We start from the raw sequence: 22,096 nt of genomic DNA, 5'->3' as shown, positions 1-22,096 counted from the left end.
AATGACATTTCTTTTGTATAATAGCTTTAAAATATCAGTGCGCAAAATTTACCCTTCATGCATTAAAAGCTACCTTTGAAGCACATACGCTATATTGCCAAAAGTATTTGATCATCTGCATATGAACTTGAGTGACATCCAATTCTTAATCCATAGGGCTTAATATAATTCCGTAAGGGTTAGTTAGTGTATCTATGGGAATTTTTGACCATTCTTCCAGAAGTGAACCCTGAGAAGGTCCGGCCCGGAGTCTGTGCTATGATTCAGCCCAAAGGTGTTCTGTCAGGTAGAGGTGTTTGTTCTAATACCATCCATCCATTCGCGCTCACATTCACACCTATGGGCAATTTGTTCTAATACCACCTAAGCAAAACTACACCAATTAAATGTCTATAACACAGTAACACAAAAGTGTGCCGGCCACTCACAGTGTTTTATCTCCTTTCTGATAATTCACTGGAGAAAACTGTCTTTCCAAGCAATGACTCATCCATTTAAAAACAAATTACAAAACTATACATGAAATGTTTTCATACAAATGAGGCCAACAGACATAACATACATATTCCTTTCTTTTAATTTCAACTTTATTTTAACTTTGGACTAACATTAATAATTAAATGTATAAAAAGAAAAAACAAATACATTACTTAAACACAACAGATGATTATATTCCTATAAAACATCCAACAAAAAATGTGGTTTATTAACTGGAACTCACGCAGGGCTATCAGGCGTGTGTGATCTCAGCTTTCAAATATGTTAGACTTTGTACTGTACAGAAGTCACAGTGATGCAGTTTTGTGCGACGCCCACTAGGGGGTAGCATGACACAAGTCAATCGGGGTGATTCCCCATGCAATTTCAGTCTGGCACATGGCTTTCTTTCACATCCTGACCTGCAACAGGTGCTGTTCACTGCACTGTGTGAACAGGAAACGATAAAGAGAAAAGGCTGCTCAGTGGAGCTCTTTGGCATCTTAGTGTAACAGTTACATTGGGATTACAAAGACGATCCTTGAATCACCACCGAGTCAAGAAAACCAGGAACAAAAAGAAATATAAAAAAAAAAAAGAAAGAAACTGAACGCCAGGCATCCATGATTGCACTGCAGTAACATTTGGTAAAGTACAATCACAATGAAAGATTTAGGGGCAATTCTGGTCATCTGTGTAAGTGTGGGCACCTATATTTAATTATTAAACCTGTTTTATCAGGTTTTACAATCAGTAATCAGCATGCACAGCCACCCCGACTGCTGTTGGGTGTGTCCTTCAGGCCATCTCCCTTGTGATTGGTTGCCGGATTGGCATCACCGTTGACGCTCTCGTTCATCTTCTCGCAGATGACGTCCACCAGCTTATCAAAGACCTGCTTCACGTTGATGTTATCTTTGGCACTGGCCTCGAAGAAATGGAAGCCTGGCGAGAGAGCAGAGAGAGATAAAGAGCTTATGAGTGATTATTAAATAATGTTTTGTTCACGTGTTTTCATGCTGATAAACACCAGCGCGTACTGACCGAGCTCTTTGGCCAGTCTTTTGCCATCTTCAGTCGGCACCTGCCTGTCATCTTCCAAATCCAGCTTATTGGCCACCAGCACCACCTGAGCGTTGTCCCACGAGTAAGTCTTGATTTGTGTTGCCCTGAGAAAAACCAAAAAATCCAAACCATGTTCACAACTCTACTGTATCACCTACAGAGACCCTCAGTCCATCACAACAATGAACCAAAGTTGAGTCTCTTCTGATTTCTAGCATTCAAGTTCACTTTAATGGCAATGAAAAGGTTATTAATCACTGAAGGAGATCACTGAAGATGCATGGCACAAAATGATAGCACACTGTATAGACGAATAAATAAGGAAGTTAAGACACCAAGTAGTGCAAGATGGCAAACAGGATTATGATAACAATATCAACACACTGACAAATGAGACTAAACCTGTTTGAATGTCACATGATCTCGTCTTCTCATTGGTGTTGCTGTGAACACAATAGGCTCTGCTGACAAAGGGAAGTGGCATTAAGAGATTTTTGCTAAAAGGATTTGATCATCAAATGAGAGCTTTCACTAGAGTCCAAAATTCAAACGTTTACGGATGTGTATGTTATTAGGAGGACTGTTTATTGCGCCTATCGATTGGTTTCCTTTTCATTTCTACAGGTTATGCAGTGGAACATTGCATTTCTTTAATATAACACAGCAGAATGATAATGCTCCTTTGACATTATTTGTAGTATTATTGTCAACCTGTTGCTATATGTGTTGATTTTTTTGATCGTTTCCAGGTCAAAGACGGAACCCCCCCGCCCCCCCCCAAAAACAGTCTTTTAGAGAAAAGCCATAAGATGAACGTATCCATGGCGACACTGAGAAATTCCCTTTCTGAAGCGCACTGAATGTTTTCAACATCATAGCCTTTGTAAACTAAACATCATGGTCAAAAGACAGATCTAATTGCAAAACCTATGGACACACCTGCACATCTACACAGTGGATGCCCAAAGCATACTGTGCCTTTTTTGTCCTCGTGGACCTTAATGAGGGCCGTCATTAATATAATGAAATTCACTGAATTTATAAGGACTTGAAACCATACACTCCTAAGGGCAGAGGTTACTGAAGTTACAAAGCAAACCAAAGGGAACCAAGAGCCATTTTCGCACAGATTTTTCTGAGGATTCATTGGTCAAGAGTTGTCTGCAACCACTGGTTGCTAGGGAAAAATGTGTATTCCTTAACTGCTCGGCAGTGATTCATGGAAGCTACTGGCTGTTGCTGGATGAAATGAGATGCAAAGAAGGTGCAAAGAAGGTTCAGTAAGTTCACTTTAATTAGAATGAAAAGGTTATTAATCACTGAATAAAATCCCTAAGGATGCAAGTGGAAACATCACAAATGATGAAAGCAGTATTCAAAATGAAAGACTGAATAAACTGAAACTGTATGGCATAAAATGTCAGTGCAATATATAAATGAATAAATAAACAGAAATATCCATTAAAAACAGTGCACTGCTGTCATGTCAAGTCAGCTAAGAGCCCAAGTAGTGCAAGCTGGCAACCCGGATTAAGATAAATGAGACTTAACCTGTTTGAATGTCACATGATCTCATCCCCTGATTGGTGATGCTGCGAACACAATTAGCTTTGCTGACAAAGTGAAGCAGCATTTACAGATTTTTGCAAAAGAAGACCGTTGGAAGAAGCTCAGAGTGGGATTTAGAGAAGTCTGAAGCAAAAGCATCTGATTATTGAAAACAGACTGAGAGCTTTCACCTGATATCATTTTCTCACTTTTGATGAAAGTCGTGTTTCAAGTCTTTTGTATCTGAAGTCTTCGACTAGAGCACTGGTAATGATAACATAAAGTAACAGTAATTATCACACACACACACACACACACACACACACACACACACACACACACACACACACACACACACACACACACACACACACACACACACACACACACACACACACACACACACCTTCAGTTACCCCAGAATTCTAGAGGCAAATGTTGACTTTTTACTCCACCGATTAATTTAAAGGGCATTGATTTTCAAATTGTACTTAGAAAACATACACTGATCAGTAACTGACGGATTAAATTAATATTTTAATGTTTCCCGTGGTGTCCATTTTCAGGAGGACTGTTGGTTGTGTCAATTGATATACTGTCCTTTTGTTTCTACAGGTTATACAGTGGAACATTATGTGTATTTTCTTTAATTAAACACATTGTTATATCCAATTTTTTTATGCAGCATCTATTCTTGTGAACAAGAGTGCTGCTTTTTTTAATTTTCTCCAAGTGATCCAAAAAAAACAACAAACAGTTGAAGAAAATGATAAGATGAATGTATCCATGGCGACATTGAAAAGTTCCCTTTCTGATGTTTTCACCATCACAGCCTTTTAAACTAAATGTCACGATCAAAAGACAGATCTAACTGCAGAGCCTATGGACACACCTGCACATCTACACAGTGGATGCCCTAAAGCATATTGTGTTTTTTTGTCCTTGTGGACCTTAATGAGGGCCGTCATTAATATAATGAAATTCACTAAATTCAAAAGGACTTAAAAGTAGTGACTGAGACCATACACTCCTCAGGAAAGAGCTTACTGAAGTCACAAAGTAAGGAAACCATGGGCCATTTGCCCACAAATTTCTATTGAGGTTTCTTTCGTGTCGTCATGCACACATTGCTCAAGAGTTGTCTGCAACCACTTGTTAGGGAAAAATGTGTATTCCTTAACTGCTTGGCAATGATTCATGGAATTTGCTGGCTGGAAGGAATCAGATACAAAGAAAGTGCTGCACCAAAAACCTCCTAGTTATCGCTGTTTTTTTTTTTTTCCTGTAGTTTTTCGTGTTTGTCTACCAGCCCAACGTCAAAGTAGAGGTTGTGTCTCTGCTCTGCAGCCAGCATGTTTCTAGAAGAACATATCTTTTACTTTGAAGGCAAACGGGTCTTCAATTCTGGTTCATGTTGCACTTTTCAGTTTCCCTAGAGGATAGCTGGACAGGCTTTGTAGACAAATCTGCCACTTGCATTAAAACTAAGACTGCAGCAAAATTTCAGCAACCAAAGCAAGGAGATTTTACTAATTGAGGAATAAACATTTTCCCTAGCAACAGCTAGTTGCCATGGGGGTTACTGACCAGTCTGTAGTGCAGCATGAGTGGGATGAATTAACATTTTCCCTGTCACTGCCATCACATTCAGCAACCACTCACAACCAGGGAATATCCCATTTTTCTTCACCATTGCTGGTTGCCAGATGGTCGTGAACTGGTCCCTAGGCCTGTGTGACTGAGGCCTAGACGTGGCTGGTGTTCACGGGTCTGTAAAACCTCAACACAACCACAGCGTTTTTTTGCAACCAAAGTGTCACCTCTGCTAGCCATTAGAAAGAAAGCAAGTTTAAGGCACTTCTGTGCAGGTATCACTTTTTAGACCAGTGAAAACCCCCCCCCAAAAAACACATGCCTTAGAAAAATGCCTTCAGCCACTGGAAAACACACATGCCTATTCTGCATTAATTATATGCTTCATCTACCCACCAGTCCTGAACAGCACAGAACGACTCCTGGCTCGTGATATCGTACATGAGCAGAAATCCCATGGCTCCTCTGTAGTAAGCTGTGGTGATAGTCCGGTAGCGCTCCTGCCCAGCTGTGTCCTGTAAACACACATTGAATGGTGGATGAATTATTTTTACTGGCCCAACTCCAGAAATCACACAAAAAAATGAAGAAACAACAACCCTACTGAAATTCAATTTCACCACATGCAACAAATTTCTCAAAAGCAACATGAAAGCTTAAAAAAAAACACTTAAAACACTGAAAGTTGTTTGCAAAATGAAAACATGACAGGGGAGCAAAAGTAAACGAATGGTTAACTCTGCAGAAAATGTAGCTTGCCATCACCAGTGTGTGAATGTGTGTGTGAATGGCTGGATGACTGAATGTAGTGTAAAGCACTTTGGGGGTCCATAGGGACTAAGTAAAGCGCTATACAACTACAGGCCATTTACCATTTACCAAAAGCAAAGGTCAATCATGAACTTTCTTAGAATAGAATAACCCCTCCCTTTTAAAATGTTGATGCTGCCACACCCTGGAAGCACACTAGGACACACTCTCAGGTCTTGCCTACATCTCCAGATGGTATTTTTCCTCTTCATGTTGCCTTGGGAAAAACCTTAAAGTAACAAATGTAACACTCCTGTGGATTCTTTGAAACTGCAGTAAGAAAACTAAGACTTTGAAACTAACTTCTTTAAACTTTCTCCCATGTAATGTGATGCCAGTAGCTGCTATGGACCTCATTAACACCACTGACTCTAATTGTACACATTCCTGGGCTTGTCAGCAACCTACAATTTATGTCACATGTAGCTGCGCTTATTTTAATGGTCCTAAGAAATCCCATTAAGTCCCTCAGCAGCCAATAACCTCGATTCTAAAGTGAAGGGCTCATAACAAAACATTTTCACAACCAATATACTGCGTGTCTTTCCTGAATATAAAACCTCAAGTCAACCAGCTGGGACGTTAAAAATCTGCTTGCTTGTTAATGCATCGGTAATAAAACTTTTACTGTTATTTATCTGAATTTTAATATGGTTATCTTTTATACTACTGGTTCATCATTTCACTTGGCACCTTCCTTGTGTGAAAGTGTGCAGCTGGATCATTGTAAAGCGCAGCCGAGAAGGCACGGCCCGCTGAATACATTAACTTCAAAAAAGATGCATTACTTTCATCTAACAGGAGTACTGTGGGTGAGTCCTCGCCTTCCGCTAACATTCAGTAATAGATCTGTCCTGGGTGTCAGTCTGCGCGGTAAGCACATTCGGCTCCTGCAGCTCAAACCCATGCATCTTTCATGAACCCCGCCGTCTGGGGACAATGTTAAACATCAACTGTTATTAACTCCAGAGAGTGAGAAATTAGTTCACATCCATGACAGGCTGCAGCATGTAAGAGGGCAAATCAGGGAATGGGAAGAGGATAAACACTCCATGTTGTGTAACAAGACTTTGAAAATCTCTATTCATTTGGCCCCTCCTTTGGTTGAAGATGTATTTTAAAACCTCTTTGCCACAGGTAACGACCCCACATAAATTACCACTCCGACTTTAAAGAGACTGGAGCATTTTATAGTCAATTTTGTTGATATATTGTGTGTCAAAGCTGTTCTCTGTACAGTAGATTTTTACTCCGGTGTGGGGAGACCGGAGTAAAAATCTTCCTGAGCATTCAAGTGGAAATTATTAGGGACTTTTAAGATCTCAGTTATGTTCAAATGGAGCTACCTCTACATTAAGTGCCTCTAGGAGCATCCCAGACATCTATCACAGTCAGAGTAGTTAAAACAAGAACAACAAAAAACGGATAGGTTTTGTGTGACAGCTTGATTGAGATTACATTTGGTCAAACTGCAACACTGCCAGTGAGCTTTTAGTTCTTGGCTGCTGCAATGAATAAACATCTTTCAGTGAGTCAACAAACCTTGTTCTTGCCCTAATCATTATAACTATGTGCATGTGGTGACAAACAGTTTGAAAGCAGGAAGAAAAAACAGGTGTTTTTCTTTGGTTGGAAACCCCCCCGAAGTAAAATTAGTGTCTATTATTCCACGTCTTCAGATTAAAAAAAAAAACGTCTTGGTTAGTACTTCAGCAAAACGCCACAAACTATTATTTTAATCATGAGGACTGAAGACATAATTACACTAGTGTATAAGCTGCTATTGTGCTCCCAGTGGCCTAAACCGCCTCTCCTCTTGCCCTGTTAATGGAGGTCAAATACCAGGTAAAGAAGTACAAAAGAAAGAAATAAAGAAAAAAAAAAACAGCGGATGAGAGAAAATAAATCCTTTGCTTAGAGGGTTTAGGGGGTTTTCGATCCTAAGGACTTCTTAAAAATACTACCTCGCAGTGCAGAGGCTCTATCTCATGCCCAATCTCACCCAGATCTGTAGCTTGACCCGCTTGTTGTTCCTGTAGATGGTCTTGACTTTGAAGTCGATGCCCACCGTGCTGACAAACGCTGAAGTGAATGAGTCATCTGCATATCGGAAGAGGAATGAGGTCTTTCCCACGCTGCTGTTGCCGATGATCAGCAGCTTGAACATGTAGTCAAAGTTTTGGTCGGCTGGATCTCTCTGCTCGTGAGCCGCTCCTGGATCTCTGGCTAAAGCCATCTATCAAATGACGACAGACAAAAAGGAGAGGCACATGTGTGATCACTGAGATGGGCTATAAAGCATCTTTCTTTTTTGTTGTTGTTGATAAATGTTGTCTTTTGTGCTTCTTGTATTAAATATTGTTTGCAGCAATTTGTAGTGGTTGTGTGTGTACATTTTGGTTTTCTGTAGTGTCTGTTGTTGATTGCTGTCCCTTAAAATGCCTAAAAAGGGACAAGTTCTGCCAGTTACCTGTGGCTGGTAATCCTACATATACTCACTGACCACTTTATTAGGTATGCCATGCCAACAATGGGTTGGACCAATTTTTGCCTTTAGAATTCCCTTAATTCTTTTTTGCACAGATTCAACAAGGTGCTGGAAATATTTCATCAGAAGATGGGTACACGATGGTCATAAAGGGATAGACGTGGTCGACAACAATACTGAGATGGGCTGTGGTCTTTAAACAATGCTCAGTTGTGACTAAGAGCTCAAAGTGTGCCAAGAAAATATCCCCCACACCATCACAGCACCACCAGCCTGAACTGCTATAAGGTAAGATGGATCCATGCTGATCTTGCAATCGATTTCTGCTGTGACTCATCAGGCCAGGCAACTTTTTTTTTTTTTCCAATCTTCTACTTTCCAATTTTGGCAAACCCGGGTGAACTATACCCTCATTTTTCCTGTTCTTGGCTGACAGGAGTGGCCAATCTAAGTAAACCCTAGACATGGCTGTGCAGTCCCAGTAGATCAGCAGTTTCTGAGATGCTCAGACCAGCTCATCTGGCACCAGCAGTAATGCAACATTTAAAGTCACCTTTCTTCCCAATTGCAATGCATGCCATGCACCGCAGCAGCTCATCTTGATCACGTCTATATATATGCCTAAACGTACTGAGTTGCCATGCGATTGGTTGATTAGATATTTGCATTAATGAGCAATTGAACAGGTGTACCTTACACCTGTTCAACTGCCACACAAAAATAACACAAGTACAAGAACAACACAGAATAGGTGTGGCTGTAAGGCAGTTAAGGACAATTACATAATTGCAGGCTCAGGGTGCTGCACTGGGTCAACTGCTGGTAAATGCATACATGTACAGGAAGAAACAGGATAGTATCTACTAGTTCCTGTTTTTAATCAGTCACATAACTGCTTGGCTTTAATGCATACAAAAATAATCTAACAGAGTCTGACTTGCCAGTAATCTCAATATATTGCGCAATGATGTCTTATAGCAAAGACAGGAACATGTGACCATGGTAGGGAACGTCGATGCCGATGTCAGACACGTCATCTACACAATCAAATGCCCATTGCAAATAAATTTTAAATAAGGAATTTTTAGACAAAGGCAATGCAGATACATTCCTATAATTGAACATAGTCAAATGTACTGGTTAATCCTTTCAATGTTAGATGATTAGCTAATGTATGAGCTCATGTTAGTTTCTCTTAAATGTTAATATTGGAGGTTTAATGTTTGTTTGAATTAAAAAACAAAAGATGGCAACTGAAAACAAAAAAGGAGGGGGAATACTAAAGTTAAGAATAGCACTGGCTTTCGCAAAATCCAGGATTACCAGTATATCAGCTGTGGTGTCACAGTGATAAATATCAGCTATTTGAGAATTCAGGTTAACACTCAGACGTCTGAAATCCATCCACACTAAGAGCTGAGCAGATGCTGATGTTGGTAAATGGAAGTGTTATTTTAAAAATGGTCCGTCTTCCTCCCTGATTCCTCTTAGCGCTTATCACTGTGCTATGAATCACAGCCAGGGCGTGCTCCTTACTCTTTTTCTTCCCTGGACCGGTCACCTCCTGCTCTCTCCATCCATTTGTCACAAGAACACATGTTAAAAACGTATAGGATCGGTAGAGACTGAGCGGTGGGAAGGGGGCAATAGATTCTCCCCCGCTTGTGTATTTTATCTATCACCCATCTGGTCATTCATTCACCCAGTGACACTACTACTTACATGCACACACAAACACACTCCTTACTCTCATTTATCTTCCTTCTCTCCTCACATATTCATCCATCTATGCATCCCTCCTGTCATCATCCGGCCAGCCAGCTTCCCTCCCACTCTTAACTCTCTCCTTCCTCCATCACTCGGCATCAATCCATCTACATTCATCTATCTACCCCCCCTTCTCCCTCTCTTTCTCCTCCACCCCCACCCCCCTCCTCTTCTCTCAGGGGTTGAGTCCTGCTCCTCCTTGGCTGCTGAGAAGTCTCTGGAGACCAGCTCAGCATTACAGCTTCCAAGATCATAAAAGAGGGGCTGAGCGGCATGCTGCGGTACACACTCAGCAGAACATCAATATCCGCGCATGCGCCTACATCAGCATGAAAGTACCTGGCACACACTGAAGTATGTGTGTGTGTGTGTGTGTAGGGTCGTGTATTTACTTTAGCTTGGGAAAACATGTCAACTCTCATTAATGCACATTCAATATTTGACTTCAGAGCATCTGACGCCTGGTTTGTAACTGCTTTAGTCAGTCAATGCAGTGCACGAGAGCAGCTGTTTCACGGGACACTTCATTGCCCCACTTGTTGACACCGAATCCAAATATCTATGTACAAATTAGCCCGATTAACCACGAACAAAGTTCATATTCTGAAGCCACCGATGACACTTGTAGCCTTTAACTAACTAAGAGTCTAAGTTGCCTACACCGCCTTACCATACGGCAGCTCAGCTACAAACCTGATGACATTTAACAGCCCCCGTCTGCCTTTGCAAACAACTGTGAGTGAATGCAAATTACCTCGGGTGTTGTTTATGGGTCTGTCTCCTCTCTCCCTCCCGAAGTGTTCACACGTCTACCTGAAAGTCGATGAGTGTGTGCTGGCTGCTGCAGCTGTTGCTGTCTGTCGGGCTCTCCTGCTCAGGTGTTCCTGTCCCGGATCTCCACACTATGCATGTGCATATCTATCACTGGGACGTCCAACACGCAACTTGTCAAGTCATGCCCAATATGAATCACGCACTTCCGGTATAAACTTTCAAAATAAACATTACAAAAGAAAGCTGACGTTTTAGGGTAACATACATCTGAGTGCAAATTTCTGGCAGTTGGGTGTATTTGTTTCCAGGAGTTTTCAGACAAAGTTGGCTCACCCTCTGCATTTCTATGTAAATTAATAAAGGATAACAATTTGTTCATCGCGGGGTTTTATATAGTAGGCAATCTGCACCCACTGATGGCAACCGAAGGAAACTAATAAATAAGTTGAGGGAGAGCTGAAGGTGTTGAGAAAATCTTCGAACTCCATTTCATAATGAGCTGAGCAGTGTAGCTAAGCAACAAGCCGTGCTCCTTGATACCGGTACTGTTTTCTCATTACTTGGCCATCTTGTGCAAAGAAAAAAAAGACGAAGAGATTTTTCAAACTCGGTAAACACGAAGGAATCATTTTGAGTCAAATGCAACTGAAACATTCAAAATCAAGCGAACATTTATTCAAATAATTAAAGAAATTAAGGAAATCATGAAGGAAAATGGGCTTGGTATACCATTCAAGTAAATTTCATTTAATCAGGTTCCATTAAACCTAAACTTTTACATTGCACTTATATAACGCATTACACGAAAAATTTACATGTAATTAAAATAGTTAAAAGCAGAATTTGGGGCACAATTATTTTACTTTTTCTTTTGAGTGTACGATCAGTTCTCGATGGTCAAAAAACGAGTTTATACTGGTTTATTTTGAAGGTTATTGCTAAATTTCCGGTATTCTGTTGCCTCACCTGCTGGTGGACGCACTTTCAATACTAAGCCTTCCGATAAAACAAACAGAAAGTAAAAAATAAAAAAACTAGAAAAACAAATAAACAAAATTCCCAGGGCAGCTAAATAATGTGTTGACTTGTGCAACAGTTAGGCATCCAAATCTCATGAGCTCCCAGGTTTACTGGACACCGACACGGTAAATAAAATTGTCTGATTTTGTGGAGCTACCAGCTGTGGCGAACCCTTGTGTGAATAAAGGAAAAGTAGCTTTTTCTCTTACCATTTACAAAACTGCACTTCAAAATATAACCTTCTAAAACACTTCAAGTGTTAGGTCACACAAACCAGCTGTGGTCTTTATTTACATGCATCAGCCTGACTATGAGCAAGTAGTCATGCACACCAGGGCACATTAATCATGTCCCGACCCGATTATCTTCACTCGTTGGGAAATCTCAAGTGATATTACTGCTACAAAACGCTTCAGGTGAAATGAAATGAAGTGAATCATGTCAGAAAGGAAGAACCCTACACCTACAGGATCATTTTTACAACAAACAAAGACTTTTATTCAGGTTTTATTGGCGTTTGCCTGCAATAACAAACTATAATAAACAACTCTTATTTACGCTATAAACAAAGAACTGTATGTAGATTTGACAAAGGACATTAAACACAATCTATATTATAGATTTTCTCTTTACTTCCATGGAATGAACCACCTATTAATATTATTGTTTAAATGAGAAACGACGTCAGCTTGATAATCTAAGATCCTAAAAAAGCTAATTTTATTAATAACTTTTGTCAACCTGTGACAAAACCTATAAAAACAACACTGAATATATAAAGTAGAATAACAAACGAAAAACAAGTATTCAGATCCTAAAACAGAGGAATACACACAAAGAAAAAACATTGTAGAACCTAAACGCGTTAATGTTGCAGGGTTGTGAAAAGCAGTGGAACAACAGCAGGCCAGTCAAGCAGTTAGCACCTCAAAGGCTTTGTTTTCATCTAAAACCACAAAACCTTTAACTTCACACTTAGCCAGCTAAATCACATAACAGTGTTATGAGTCATAAGCATAAAAAAATCTAACTTTTAATACTTCTGTTATCTACACACAGTAATGCTGTTACATTAACATGAATGAAGTCTCTCGAAACCTAAACATAGCCTCTGGAAAAAAAAGAAAAGGCCACTTTTTTTTTTGAATCCTCACTCAGTATTCATCATAGCTAATCAGTCAATGAACTGAGGTACTGGGCCGAATCATTGAGCCCCCATAGCCTGCAGAACTCCTTGACGAAAGGCTGAACCAGGTCGGGCTCCTCGGTGATGATGATGTTCTCCATGTTGCTCTGCACTGCTGTCAGCGTCCAGTTGAGGGAGCCGGTGATGAGCGTGCGGCCATCCACCACTGCAAACTTGTGATGCATGTGGACGGCGCTCACATCGCACCGCACGCAGATCCCTAGGGAGCAGAGGGTGGATAGGCAGGAGGAAGGAAGGGAAACTCTTTAATGCCTTACAGTATACAGCGCTTGTTTCCCTTCATCTACTTACTGTGAAATTCTGCACAAAAATTCAATGCGCCTCAAAAGGGAAAATGGTGGTTTTTAAAAGTACAGTATGTATGTAACGATCTCTTTAGTGCTACACCTTTAAAGATTGAAAGACTGTTACATATGTGTTTCTAAATGGATGGTGTGGAAAACTGAGGACCCAGAGGACCTGTAAAATACAAAGGTATTGTAAGCAGACGAAATGTAACCGCATTAAAACCTGCGCGCTTTGACCACATATAGGATTACCTAACACCACATCAGCCTCTCATGAAATATTTAGGACACTCACTACTTATTTCCATTATGGTTACCTTTTCTTGGAATATAAAAATATATATATATAACATGCAAAGACTGTATATCTGTATATTTTTTGTAAATGTGACTGTTATGTGCATCTGAAAGTCTAACATTAACTCATATGCACTGCAACACAGTGAACTTGTGGGTTTTAAACAGGCAATATAAAGTAAAAAATGTAAAACATTCTGATCTAAACTACAGCACTGAGACCGAGTTTTTTTTAATGCATTAAGTGTTTCTCTGTTCTTCAGTTGTTTTGTACGGAAATGATCATAAGGAGGATGTTGGATCTCAGTATGCATTACCCGGCAGACTGCTAATTTTTAGATTGGCCTGCAGATTACTCTCACAGATTAGTCATGCAAATCTTCTCTTGAATTTGGCAAGTGCATGCCTCTTAAAAAAAACCCACATTACCAGAAATGGCTTTTTAGCAAACCGAAGAAAGACAAGATCTTTTTCAGAATCTGTTTTATCATCCTTGTTAAAATGTTTAACAAATGAACTCTTGACTATCTTAAGTGATGATAACCTTTACCCCTGTGCTTTATTTATGTACAGCGGTTCAAGAAGCTCCACAAGATAATGATGAAATATAATAAGAAGAAAAGAGACGTTGACTGTTCTTTGTGCCAAAGTGGTTTTCGTGTGATTTGCAGTCAATACACACATGCACACAAAAACACACACACTTTCTCTCTGAAGAGACACACTTTGCTGTCTGGCTGCCAGTTTTGCACTTACTTAATTCTTACTTAAAGCTTCTGTCTTGCAAAAAAAATTAAAAAAAAATAAAAAGGGTTACATTGTATTAAAGTTGAGTGTCTCATTAAAGAACCACAAAGATCTCCAGTGCCCTGCAGTTGGAAAATAAAATACACTGGTGAAGATGGTGTCATTTTCACCGGTGGATGTACAGCTAATATAATAGTTCAAAGAGTATGAGCGAGAGTGCATAAGGGACAGAAACAGAAGAAAAGGGACAGACTCAATCAAATATAGGTGTGATATATAGTTAGTTAGCTAAGTGCAAAAAGCTGCAAAGACAGCTCAGACTTATTAGGGCAGACAAATCAAAAATGGAAAGGTTTTGCTGATTGGTCTTTGGAAATAATTGTGTGTGTGTGTGGGTGGGTGTGTGTGTGTGTGTGTGTGTGTGTGGGGGGGGGGGGGGGGGTTCTAGCTTACTGACGACAGGACCCAAAGTTCAGCAGTAAAAGGGATATTGTTGATATATGTTTCCAGAGGCTGATATATGGTTGGAGTAATCTATTAAATGCAGAGAGGGCTGCAGAGAAAGTGAGACAGCATGAGTCAGACACGTGACACAAAATCTTTCAGAGAATGATTAGTCTGACTCATAGGAGGGCTTGTAGCGGCAACCTCCATTCACACAGACAGCTCCTTTTATCTCTCTCTAATCACAACTAAGGAACCCAGTGATAGTAACAATGACACTTAAAGTCAAAGAACATAAACTGAGCAGCATTTCTTGAGCAGGACCTGAGTCATCCTTCTCGTATCTATAATAATGATCTCAGAGGTTAGTGTGACTGTTTTTTTTAACCAATAACACCACCCAAAGGACTACATACAGTATGTCTCAGTGGCCTGTGTGAGATTTATGAGACACTTTGCAACAATAGCACCCTGAGTCACACACTGACTCAAGTTACAATATATATGTATGCTTCCAAAACATTTCATATATATATATATATATATAAAAAAAAAAATCTCCTCCCTTACCGGCTTTGCGGAGGACGCCGATCTGGGAGCCACTGATGGCCGAGTAGACCTTGTCAGTGAGGACTCGGATGGTTACGCCCCTGCTATGCAGCAGTAGTACAGCCCTACTCAGATCCATGTTGGAAAAAGAAAAAAGACACAAGTCCAGAGAAGAGCAAGCAGACAGGATGTAGCGGAGAAGACGAGAGAAAGAGGTGTCTACACCATGAGGCAATGAGCAGACATGGGAGCTGGAAGAGCAGAAAACAAAAGATCACCTGTCATAATTCATGACCGCTTAAGTAAAGTTTAGCTTTCAGGGTTCATTTCATGTGAAAAAAATACTTAAGTAGATGAAAAATGATTTTAAAAAGAGGTGAAGTTAATAGACATTGTAACATCTTTGGCAGCGATATAGGAAAACAATAATTACTTCAAGTTTCACTGATGTTCCACTTACTGAGGTAACGTGGGAGAGAAGATGTGCTCCACACAAGCCACCTCTGAGGGGAAGAAGAGGACCTTATTGGTGATTCTTTCAGATCGGCGACGACTGAAGAGCCAAAAGAGCAGCTCCAGACTGAGGGAGAGGGCCACCACTCCCAGGCTGACCACCTTTACTGTCCACATTGCTACCATGTAAAGAAAATAACTTTAAGAATCAAATGTGTAGCATAATGAAAACATCCTTGTCCTCATGCATGATCATAACGTGTTTTAATGTAGATTCTTTAACAGATAGAAAACAGAAAACAAGCTGAATTGTGGAGGACTCCAGCTTATCAGTTCTGAGGATTCACGCCCTTATAAACAACCTTTTCTTATTTTCTCGTCTCACCCTTCATTAGATCAGTAGTGCAATGTTTGTAGCTCCACAATGTTTTTTTTGTTTTTTTTAAATACAGAACATCTTCAACTCTGTAGGAAACCTCTATGAACGCTGTTAAAATAACGCACCACAAATCATACATTTAACACATGTAGCTTGAACACAAAGGCTTGTTCATATTTGCCAAAGAGATCTTGATTATCTCAAAGACTTTTGGGAAAATGTTCTGTATGAGACAACAGTTTGGGTCCTGTTACATCTGATGTAAATATAACACAGCAGTTCATTAAAAATAACATCATACCTACAGTCAAACATGGTGGTGGTAGAGTGGTGGTTTGAGTTGCTTTGGTGCTTCAGGATTTAGATGACTTGCAGTAATTGATTGAACCATTAATTCTCCTCTTTACCAGAAAATCCTGAAGAAGAATGAACTGGCCATCAGTTCATGCCCTGAAGTTCAATTGCAATTAGGTTATGCAGGAAGACAATGATCTGAAACATATCAGCAAGTCAACCCCCAAAGTCCAGATTTAAAGGAAATCGAGAGGCTTTGACATGACCTTAGACTGTTTATGCTTTAAAACCCTTCAGTTTGGCTGAATTTAGAGCTGGCCAAAATTCCTCTACAGTAAAGTTAAAGTCTCACTGCCAGTTATCTCAAACGCCTCATTGCATTTCTTTGCCTTGTACTTGTGACATGTGCAATGACAATAAAGTTGAATTCGAATTCTAATGCCAAGGGTGAAAAAAACAGTTATTAGACTTTGGGGCAATTGCTCTTTTCACACAGGGCCAGGTGGGGTTTAGATAACTACCCACTTTAATAAATTAAATTATAATTTAAAAATGTTATTTTACTATATGCTCTATTGGTTTTATTTGAAAATAAATGATGTACAATATTAACATAAATGTTGCCATTATGATACTTTATATCAGAGTTAGCATAAAGCTAATTTTCACCTCCAGTCACGTGCTAGGTTACATTACAAATAATTATAACAACAATAAAACAAACAATATCTCATAAAGGGTCATTCACAAAACACACACCCACATGCCCATGAGCGCCAAATAAGAAACAACAGGAATTATCTCAGCCTGATTAGAGTACTGCAGTTCTTTTATACCCTTACTCTGGTTATCTTTGTCTAAGAAGTTTAAAAATGATCTGAAACATGTAAGTGTGACAAATATGCCAAACAAACTGTTGTTCACTGCACTTTGTTTTCGGCTTTAACCAGTAGAACGCAAATTAGCTCCCTGAATCGGTTAACCAAGCTGAACTGAGCGAATCAAACCAGCATCTTAACAGTGTTGAGCTACTGTTGCTGACTAGAAATCGAAGCACATTTGACCAATGTTAGCCTTGCGAGATGTGGAGCATGTCAAAACAGCAAAACTGAGGTTTTTATTTTATTTTATATTATTTTATTTCTTTAGAAAACAAAGGCAAACCTGAACAAGCTTCTGTCGCCACCACGTGGGAATAGGCAGCGCCAAGATCTTTGTCGTCACTATCAGGCAGTTAACAGACACGTCAGCTAGCCAATAGCAGGCCACGACGCTCACACTCTTCTCCAATTACGTAACGCGAAGAGTTACGGGTGCTGGAGCCAACGGAAGCCGTTTCCGCAAAACGGTAGCGTGTGTTTTCAACAAGAAAAGGTAAACTATCAATACATAACGTTTACCGGTCATTGTGTGTTTAATATGTGGGGATAGTTGAGGTATAATGAAATAGAATATAGCATTAAGTATTTTTTTCTATCGCGAGACGATTTGTATTGCACGAGAGAGCAACAACAAACATGCTAACGTTAGCCTGTTAACAACAGTGTGGGGCACCAGCAGCAACTAGCAGCTGGTGTTGTTCTTTTAGCAAGTATTCTCACATATATATGGTGCTGTTGGTCCAGTGTACGTGCCGTTTTTGTTGAAGCAGTGTGATTTTTGTTTCTTTCACTCAGACTCGATTCCCTTTGTGTAAAATGGGTCGTCGCAAATCCAAAAGAAAGCCTCCTCCAAAGAAGAAGATGACGGGGGATCTGGAAACTCAGTTCACATGTCCTTTCTGCAACCACGAGAAGTCATGTGATGTCAAAATGTATAGTGCCCACCTAAACACACCTGGTCTATGGTTCGTAGGTAGATTTCTTAGGTGATTGGTGGTCTCTGACGCTTCTTCTCGCTTTGTCTTTCAACAGGGAGAGAAGCAGAAACACTGGGATAATATCATGTACAGTCTGCTTGGAGGAGTTCCAGACCCCCATTACCTGTATCCTTATTTAGGTGGCAGCTCTCTTTCTCATATAGCAGCAAAGCAAATATAAGGCAGAGCAGTTTCTTGTTATTTTATTATCTTTGCACATTTAAATTAATTTTTTATATGAGGAAAAGTAGTTTGACAAAATAAAATATTAGCTCATACATTATTCAGGGGTTAAAGAAGTTCATAGGGATGTACTATAAAACCAGTTTAATGGCTTGTTGAGCTATGTTGCGCTTAAAGTCAGCGTTTTCTTTGTCACAAAAGTGATCTCGTTTTACCTTGATAAAAACCTATGCTGAACACACAACCTGGTTGAGAGTAGGTTATCTTTAGAGTTTTGGTGTAAAATTCAATTATTCTTAAAATTGATTTATTCTTCTGCAGGAAATCTACGTCCTAGCTTACGTTGTAACCAGAAACTCATTTTATCCCTGCACTGCAACCATGCACCCCGTCAAAGTAATCGTGGTATGCGTTGATCCGACATTTAGTTGCATTTCTCTGGAGGTGCACATCAAGTTACCTAGAAGGTTGTGGCTTAGTGTTAAAAAGGCACTGAGGCTCAAGCGGTTATTATGTAATTAACTTAATTTAAAGTGTTTGTTTTACCGCTCTGTGCGATTAATCCCAAGATTTGCCGCAGGAGTAATCTCCTGACCTTTTCTTTTGTACCGGTCTTGTTCTTTACTATTATATGTTTTATGTTCTTGGTGGATTTTTAGACAGCATTGTATTGTCATTATCTGATAACATCTGTGAAGTGTAGGTGGCACTCACAGGTATCATTTCACGTGGAAGAAAATCCACATGATTTTATGTGAGCGCCCACAGAGCCTGAAGCAGAACACTCTTAATGGAGAAAGTTTATAACGTGCATCACAACAGTGGTTATCTAGGGTTATAGGCTTTGACAAGCACATTAAAGCAAAGAAACTGGCTGTATTGAGCTTAATTCGTTGTATACTGCCTCTTTGAATAATATAGAGTGGCATTAGGCTAAAACCTTGGTCATACATATGCAGGTGGTCAGGTTGTTGGTCATTTCTTTCTTTCTTTCTTTGTGAGGCCCTATATGTTTTACTAACATATAGGGCCTTAGGTCTTAGGAAACCTGCCTTAAATGTCAACATCAGCATTTGCCTTCATTGCCTCACCACATCACTGAAATGAGACAGTGTCTCTTTCATATACCGTGCATATGACCATAGCTTCTAACTTATCTCAGGTTGACTATGTAGTAAGTCCACCTAAAAACTAACTGGTGCATAACTAAATCAGTATTTGTTTTGGGAAAAAATAATACCGTTATCTTGTTTTCACTTGGCCACAGTAACCACATAGATTAAATCAGATATCTTGAGAGCTTAATTGTAGGTCATATGAGCAATTTAATGATATCAAATGACTGAAATACTTGGTTGTTGACAGCTGGGAGACAAGGTTAAATTATCAGGAAAAAAGAGGTGGTAGGCTGACTTTAAATAAAGGTTATATAATCAAACTATATTGTTATACTTTAAACGACAGCAGGTCACGTCATTTTTCCATCTCCGTGTAGTCTGAGACCAATATGAGGAACTGTTTAATTTTATCAGAGTAATAAAAATGTTGTGGTACAAGCTTAGAAAGGCAGGAGACCTTTGGAAAATGTTAATTCGTTTATTTTACTTCCAATAAATAACCTGGCTTCAGAATGCGATTTGCTCAAACACATTGTAATAACTGGAACTTTGTATTGATTTTTAAAGTTCACCTCATTCTCTGTCTGTGGATGTTTTTATTTTTAAGCAACAGCATCGTTTTTTTATCCTTAATCCATTCTTCCTCAGATCTGTCAGAGCCAGTTGATGTGTATAGTGATTGGATAGACGCCTGTGAAGCAGCCAATCAATAGAACTCATGAAAATGGTTAGAAACAGAGCGCAGTTAAGTTCTACCCACACTGAAGAGGAAAACCTTTTTTTTTCTTTTTCTTTTTGCATTGCTTGATGCATGCTTGTCATATGTTCCTGTTCACAAAAAGCTGTCAATTGCCCAATGGCCGCTTTGCAGGTTCTTGAACTCTTTATAAGCTGCCAAACAAAAAACTGAGCTTGAATCAGCAGCAGAAATGGGAGAAAATGTGCAACTACTGATAAATAAAATATCCAAATGTCAAATTTGTGGGTACTCTGTTGCCGACACATACCTAGCATTAACTTTCTAACAGCTAACTAGACATGGATGCTACAATAATTAAACTGATAGTAAAATCTAATCTATTTTAGCTAGCTACAGACATTTTATTGCACATTGTGAGGCCGGCTGTTTTCCTTCTAGCAGGCCTGATTTCAGAGTATGACATGTTGCGCTTTGTCTCTACACCTGTCAGAAAGGTGGTGAAGAGTTCTCCCCTTTCTGTTTAAGGTTTCAGCTCACAACTCTAGTTTTGACTCTTGAGATTTATTACATAATTTGTTCTGTGCAGTGTACCCTGATTTATCTTTACACATTTAGCAGAGCTGTCTGTTTTAAAAATACAGCTTCTTTTTTGGGTGGGTGGTTGGTTGGGGGACCTTATTGGTGATCATCTAGGTCCATTCTTTTAAAATAAAGTATTTTGCATTGAAAAAATGCTTCCAGGTATTTAGTTTCTAACTGCTAGAGATATCTAAGAGATACAAAGATTATGCAAGCAAACATATTCACATCTTAGCATTTGAATATTTTAATATGAATATTTGTATCATGAAAGAAACTATGAATATGGTGAGTAGGTTGATTTTAAAATGGACAACTCTTGAGTATTATTCCTACAGTTTTTCAAAGTCTGACACAAGCAACTCGATCTAGTTGAAGAGTAAAAATTGTCTTGTTTTTTTAATGATTTATACAGTCTTGGTACAAGGAATCCTGAGCCGGATGTTTGTTCAGTCCAACTGCAGTGCTGGAAAATGTCACTGAAATAGCTAATCATGAGCTTTGTGTGTATGTGTGTGTGTGTAATCTATAATGATTACTCAGATTTAAGTATGATGTTACAGATTCTGGTCATAATGCAGTCACTCAGACATCTGTGTCACAGCATTAGGTCATTCCACTCTAGAGAGGAACAAGATGTTCAAGATTCATGCTGAGCTGCTGAGTTCATGAGTTTTGAAATGTTTTTAATCCATTCAGTTTCTGTTTCTGATGTCTTTAGGTTATATGTTCATGAAATAAAATAATTTTAAGATGCACAAATGTTCTTTTAATGGGCATGTATATGCAGTAATGTGCAGTATTTCGATGCCTTGAAGTCAGTAGTTTATGCTCTATGACACTCTCCTACTCAGCCATCTGTTTTGGGTATCATGAATCAGAGCTGTTTTGTTTAATGTTTACTTAATGGATATGTTTGATTTTGATCCTGTGGTAGAGACTTAAGGGTAACCCCATCATTATTACATTTTTTTATTACGCTCCACAAATCTGATGAAAATTCCAAATCCAAGCAGTATGTTATGTTTTCTGACTTACCTGTCCTGTTGATCTCACGTCTGCCGTTTAATGGGAAGAAGCAGTTTCGTTTTGCAGAAATACTCTGTAAATTATAGAAACAGCATGCTACTGTAGCTTAGTAAATATTACAAAAACAAATTCTTGGATTTTCACCCACATGTTCATAAACACTTGGGGTGCTAATAAGTATTTATGGAAGCAAGAATGTGTGTGTGTGTGGGCTTGCCTCCAAATACACCACATTGTCCAGATCTTAATGAGAAAAAACACACAACCCTGTTAAAGTCTGGCTTATTAATGTGATTATTTTTTTGTAACATTTTTACGGCAATCGGTGGCTCTACAAAGAGACAGATGACTTAGTTTTTTACTAAGAATTGTTAAAGTAATTAGGCTTGCCACCTTATATATTTTATGTGATATTAAAATATTCCAACAG

General features: G+C 39.3%; 3 protein-coding genes across 9 annotated transcripts; 1 reads left to right on the top strand and 2 right to left on the bottom strand.

Moving 5' to 3' along the window:
- Positions 1-559: 559 nt before the first annotated feature.
- Positions 560-10,709, bottom strand: rab3da (RAB3D, member RAS oncogene family, a). The gene is made up of 5 exons (XM_026170636.2): positions 10,503-10,709; positions 7,496-7,729; positions 5,080-5,198; positions 1,522-1,646; positions 560-1,422 (listed from the first exon to the last, which is right to left on the bottom strand). Exons 2-5 carry the CDS (start codon positions 7,727-7,729, stop codon positions 1,235-1,237), a joined length of 666 nt encoding a protein of 221 aa, XP_026026421.1. The 5' UTR covers positions 10,503-10,709; the 3' UTR covers positions 560-1,234.
- Positions 10,710-12,013: 1,304 nt separating this feature from the next.
- On the bottom strand, positions 12,014-17,940 carry pld6 (phospholipase D family, member 6). Of its 7 annotated transcripts, none has more exons than XM_080302839.1 (5): positions 17,801-17,931; positions 16,207-16,321; positions 15,534-15,705; positions 15,095-15,324; positions 12,014-12,948 (listed from the first exon to the last, which is right to left on the bottom strand). In XM_080302839.1, the coding sequence occupies exons 3-5, from the start codon at positions 15,701-15,703 to the stop codon at positions 12,713-12,715; spliced, it is 636 nt and encodes a 211-aa protein (XP_080158965.1). In that variant the 5' UTR covers positions 15,704-15,705; positions 16,207-16,321; positions 17,801-17,931; the 3' UTR covers positions 12,014-12,712. The 7 variants fall into 7 exon arrangements, with proteins under 7 accessions (XP_080158965.1, XP_026026424.1, XP_080158964.1 ...); XM_026170639.2 differs by having other exon boundaries at positions 16,211-16,321; XM_080302838.1 differs by lacking the exon at positions 17,801-17,931 and adding an exon at positions 17,364-17,497.
- Positions 17,882-21,399, top strand: LOC113024048 (transcription elongation factor 1 homolog). Its single transcript, XM_026170643.2, has 3 exons — positions 17,882-18,012; positions 18,113-18,183; positions 20,007-21,399. Exons 1-3 carry the CDS (start codon positions 17,897-17,899, stop codon positions 20,069-20,071), a joined length of 252 nt encoding a protein of 83 aa, XP_026026428.1. The 5' UTR covers positions 17,882-17,896; the 3' UTR covers positions 20,072-21,399.
- Positions 21,400-22,096: the final 697 nt, after the last annotated feature.

The sequence above is a fragment of the Astatotilapia calliptera genome, chromosome 6 (assembly GCF_964374335.1).
Source record: "Astatotilapia calliptera chromosome 6, fAstCal68.1, whole genome shotgun sequence".
In the NCBI taxonomy this organism is placed as follows: Eukaryota; Metazoa; Chordata; class Actinopteri; order Cichliformes; family Cichlidae; genus Astatotilapia; species Astatotilapia calliptera.
Note: the sequence above shows the minus strand (reverse complement) of the source record. Positions and strands in the feature narration are given on the sequence as shown.

Bases quoted from the DNA above. Each gene is read 5' to 3' on its own strand.
- rab3da (XM_026170636.2), bottom strand. From the start codon at position 7,729: ATGGCTTTAGCCAGAGATCCAGGAGCGGCTCACGAGCAGAGAGATCCA. The intron at 1,647-5,079 runs GTGGGTAGATGA...GGTTTTTCTCAG, and splicing joins TTCTGTGCTGTTCAGGACTG to GGCAACACAAATCAAGACTT. The intron at 1,423-1,521 runs GTCAGTACGCGC...CTCTCTCGCCAG, and splicing joins AAGACTGGCCAAAGAGCTCG to GCTTCCATTTCTTCGAGGCC.
- pld6 (XM_026170639.2), bottom strand. The intron at 15,325-15,533 runs GTAAGTGGAACA...CTGCTCTTCCAG, and splicing joins TTCTCTCCCACGTTACCTCA to CTCCCATGTCTGCTCATTGC. The intron at 12,949-15,094 runs GTAAGGGAGGAG...TCTGCTCCCTAG, and splicing joins CGGCGTCCTCCGCAAAGCCG to GGATCTGCGTGCGGTGCGAT.
- LOC113024048 (XM_026170643.2), top strand. From the start codon at position 17,897: ATGGGTCGTCGCAAATCCAAAAGAAAGCCTCCTCCAAAGAAGAAGATG. The intron at 18,013-18,112 runs GTATAGTGCCCA...GTCTTTCAACAG, and splicing joins AAGTCATGTGATGTCAAAAT to GGAGAGAAGCAGAAACACTG. The intron at 18,184-20,006 runs GTATCCTTATTT...ATTCTTCCTCAG, and splicing joins GTTCCAGACCCCCATTACCT to ATCTGTCAGAGCCAGTTGAT.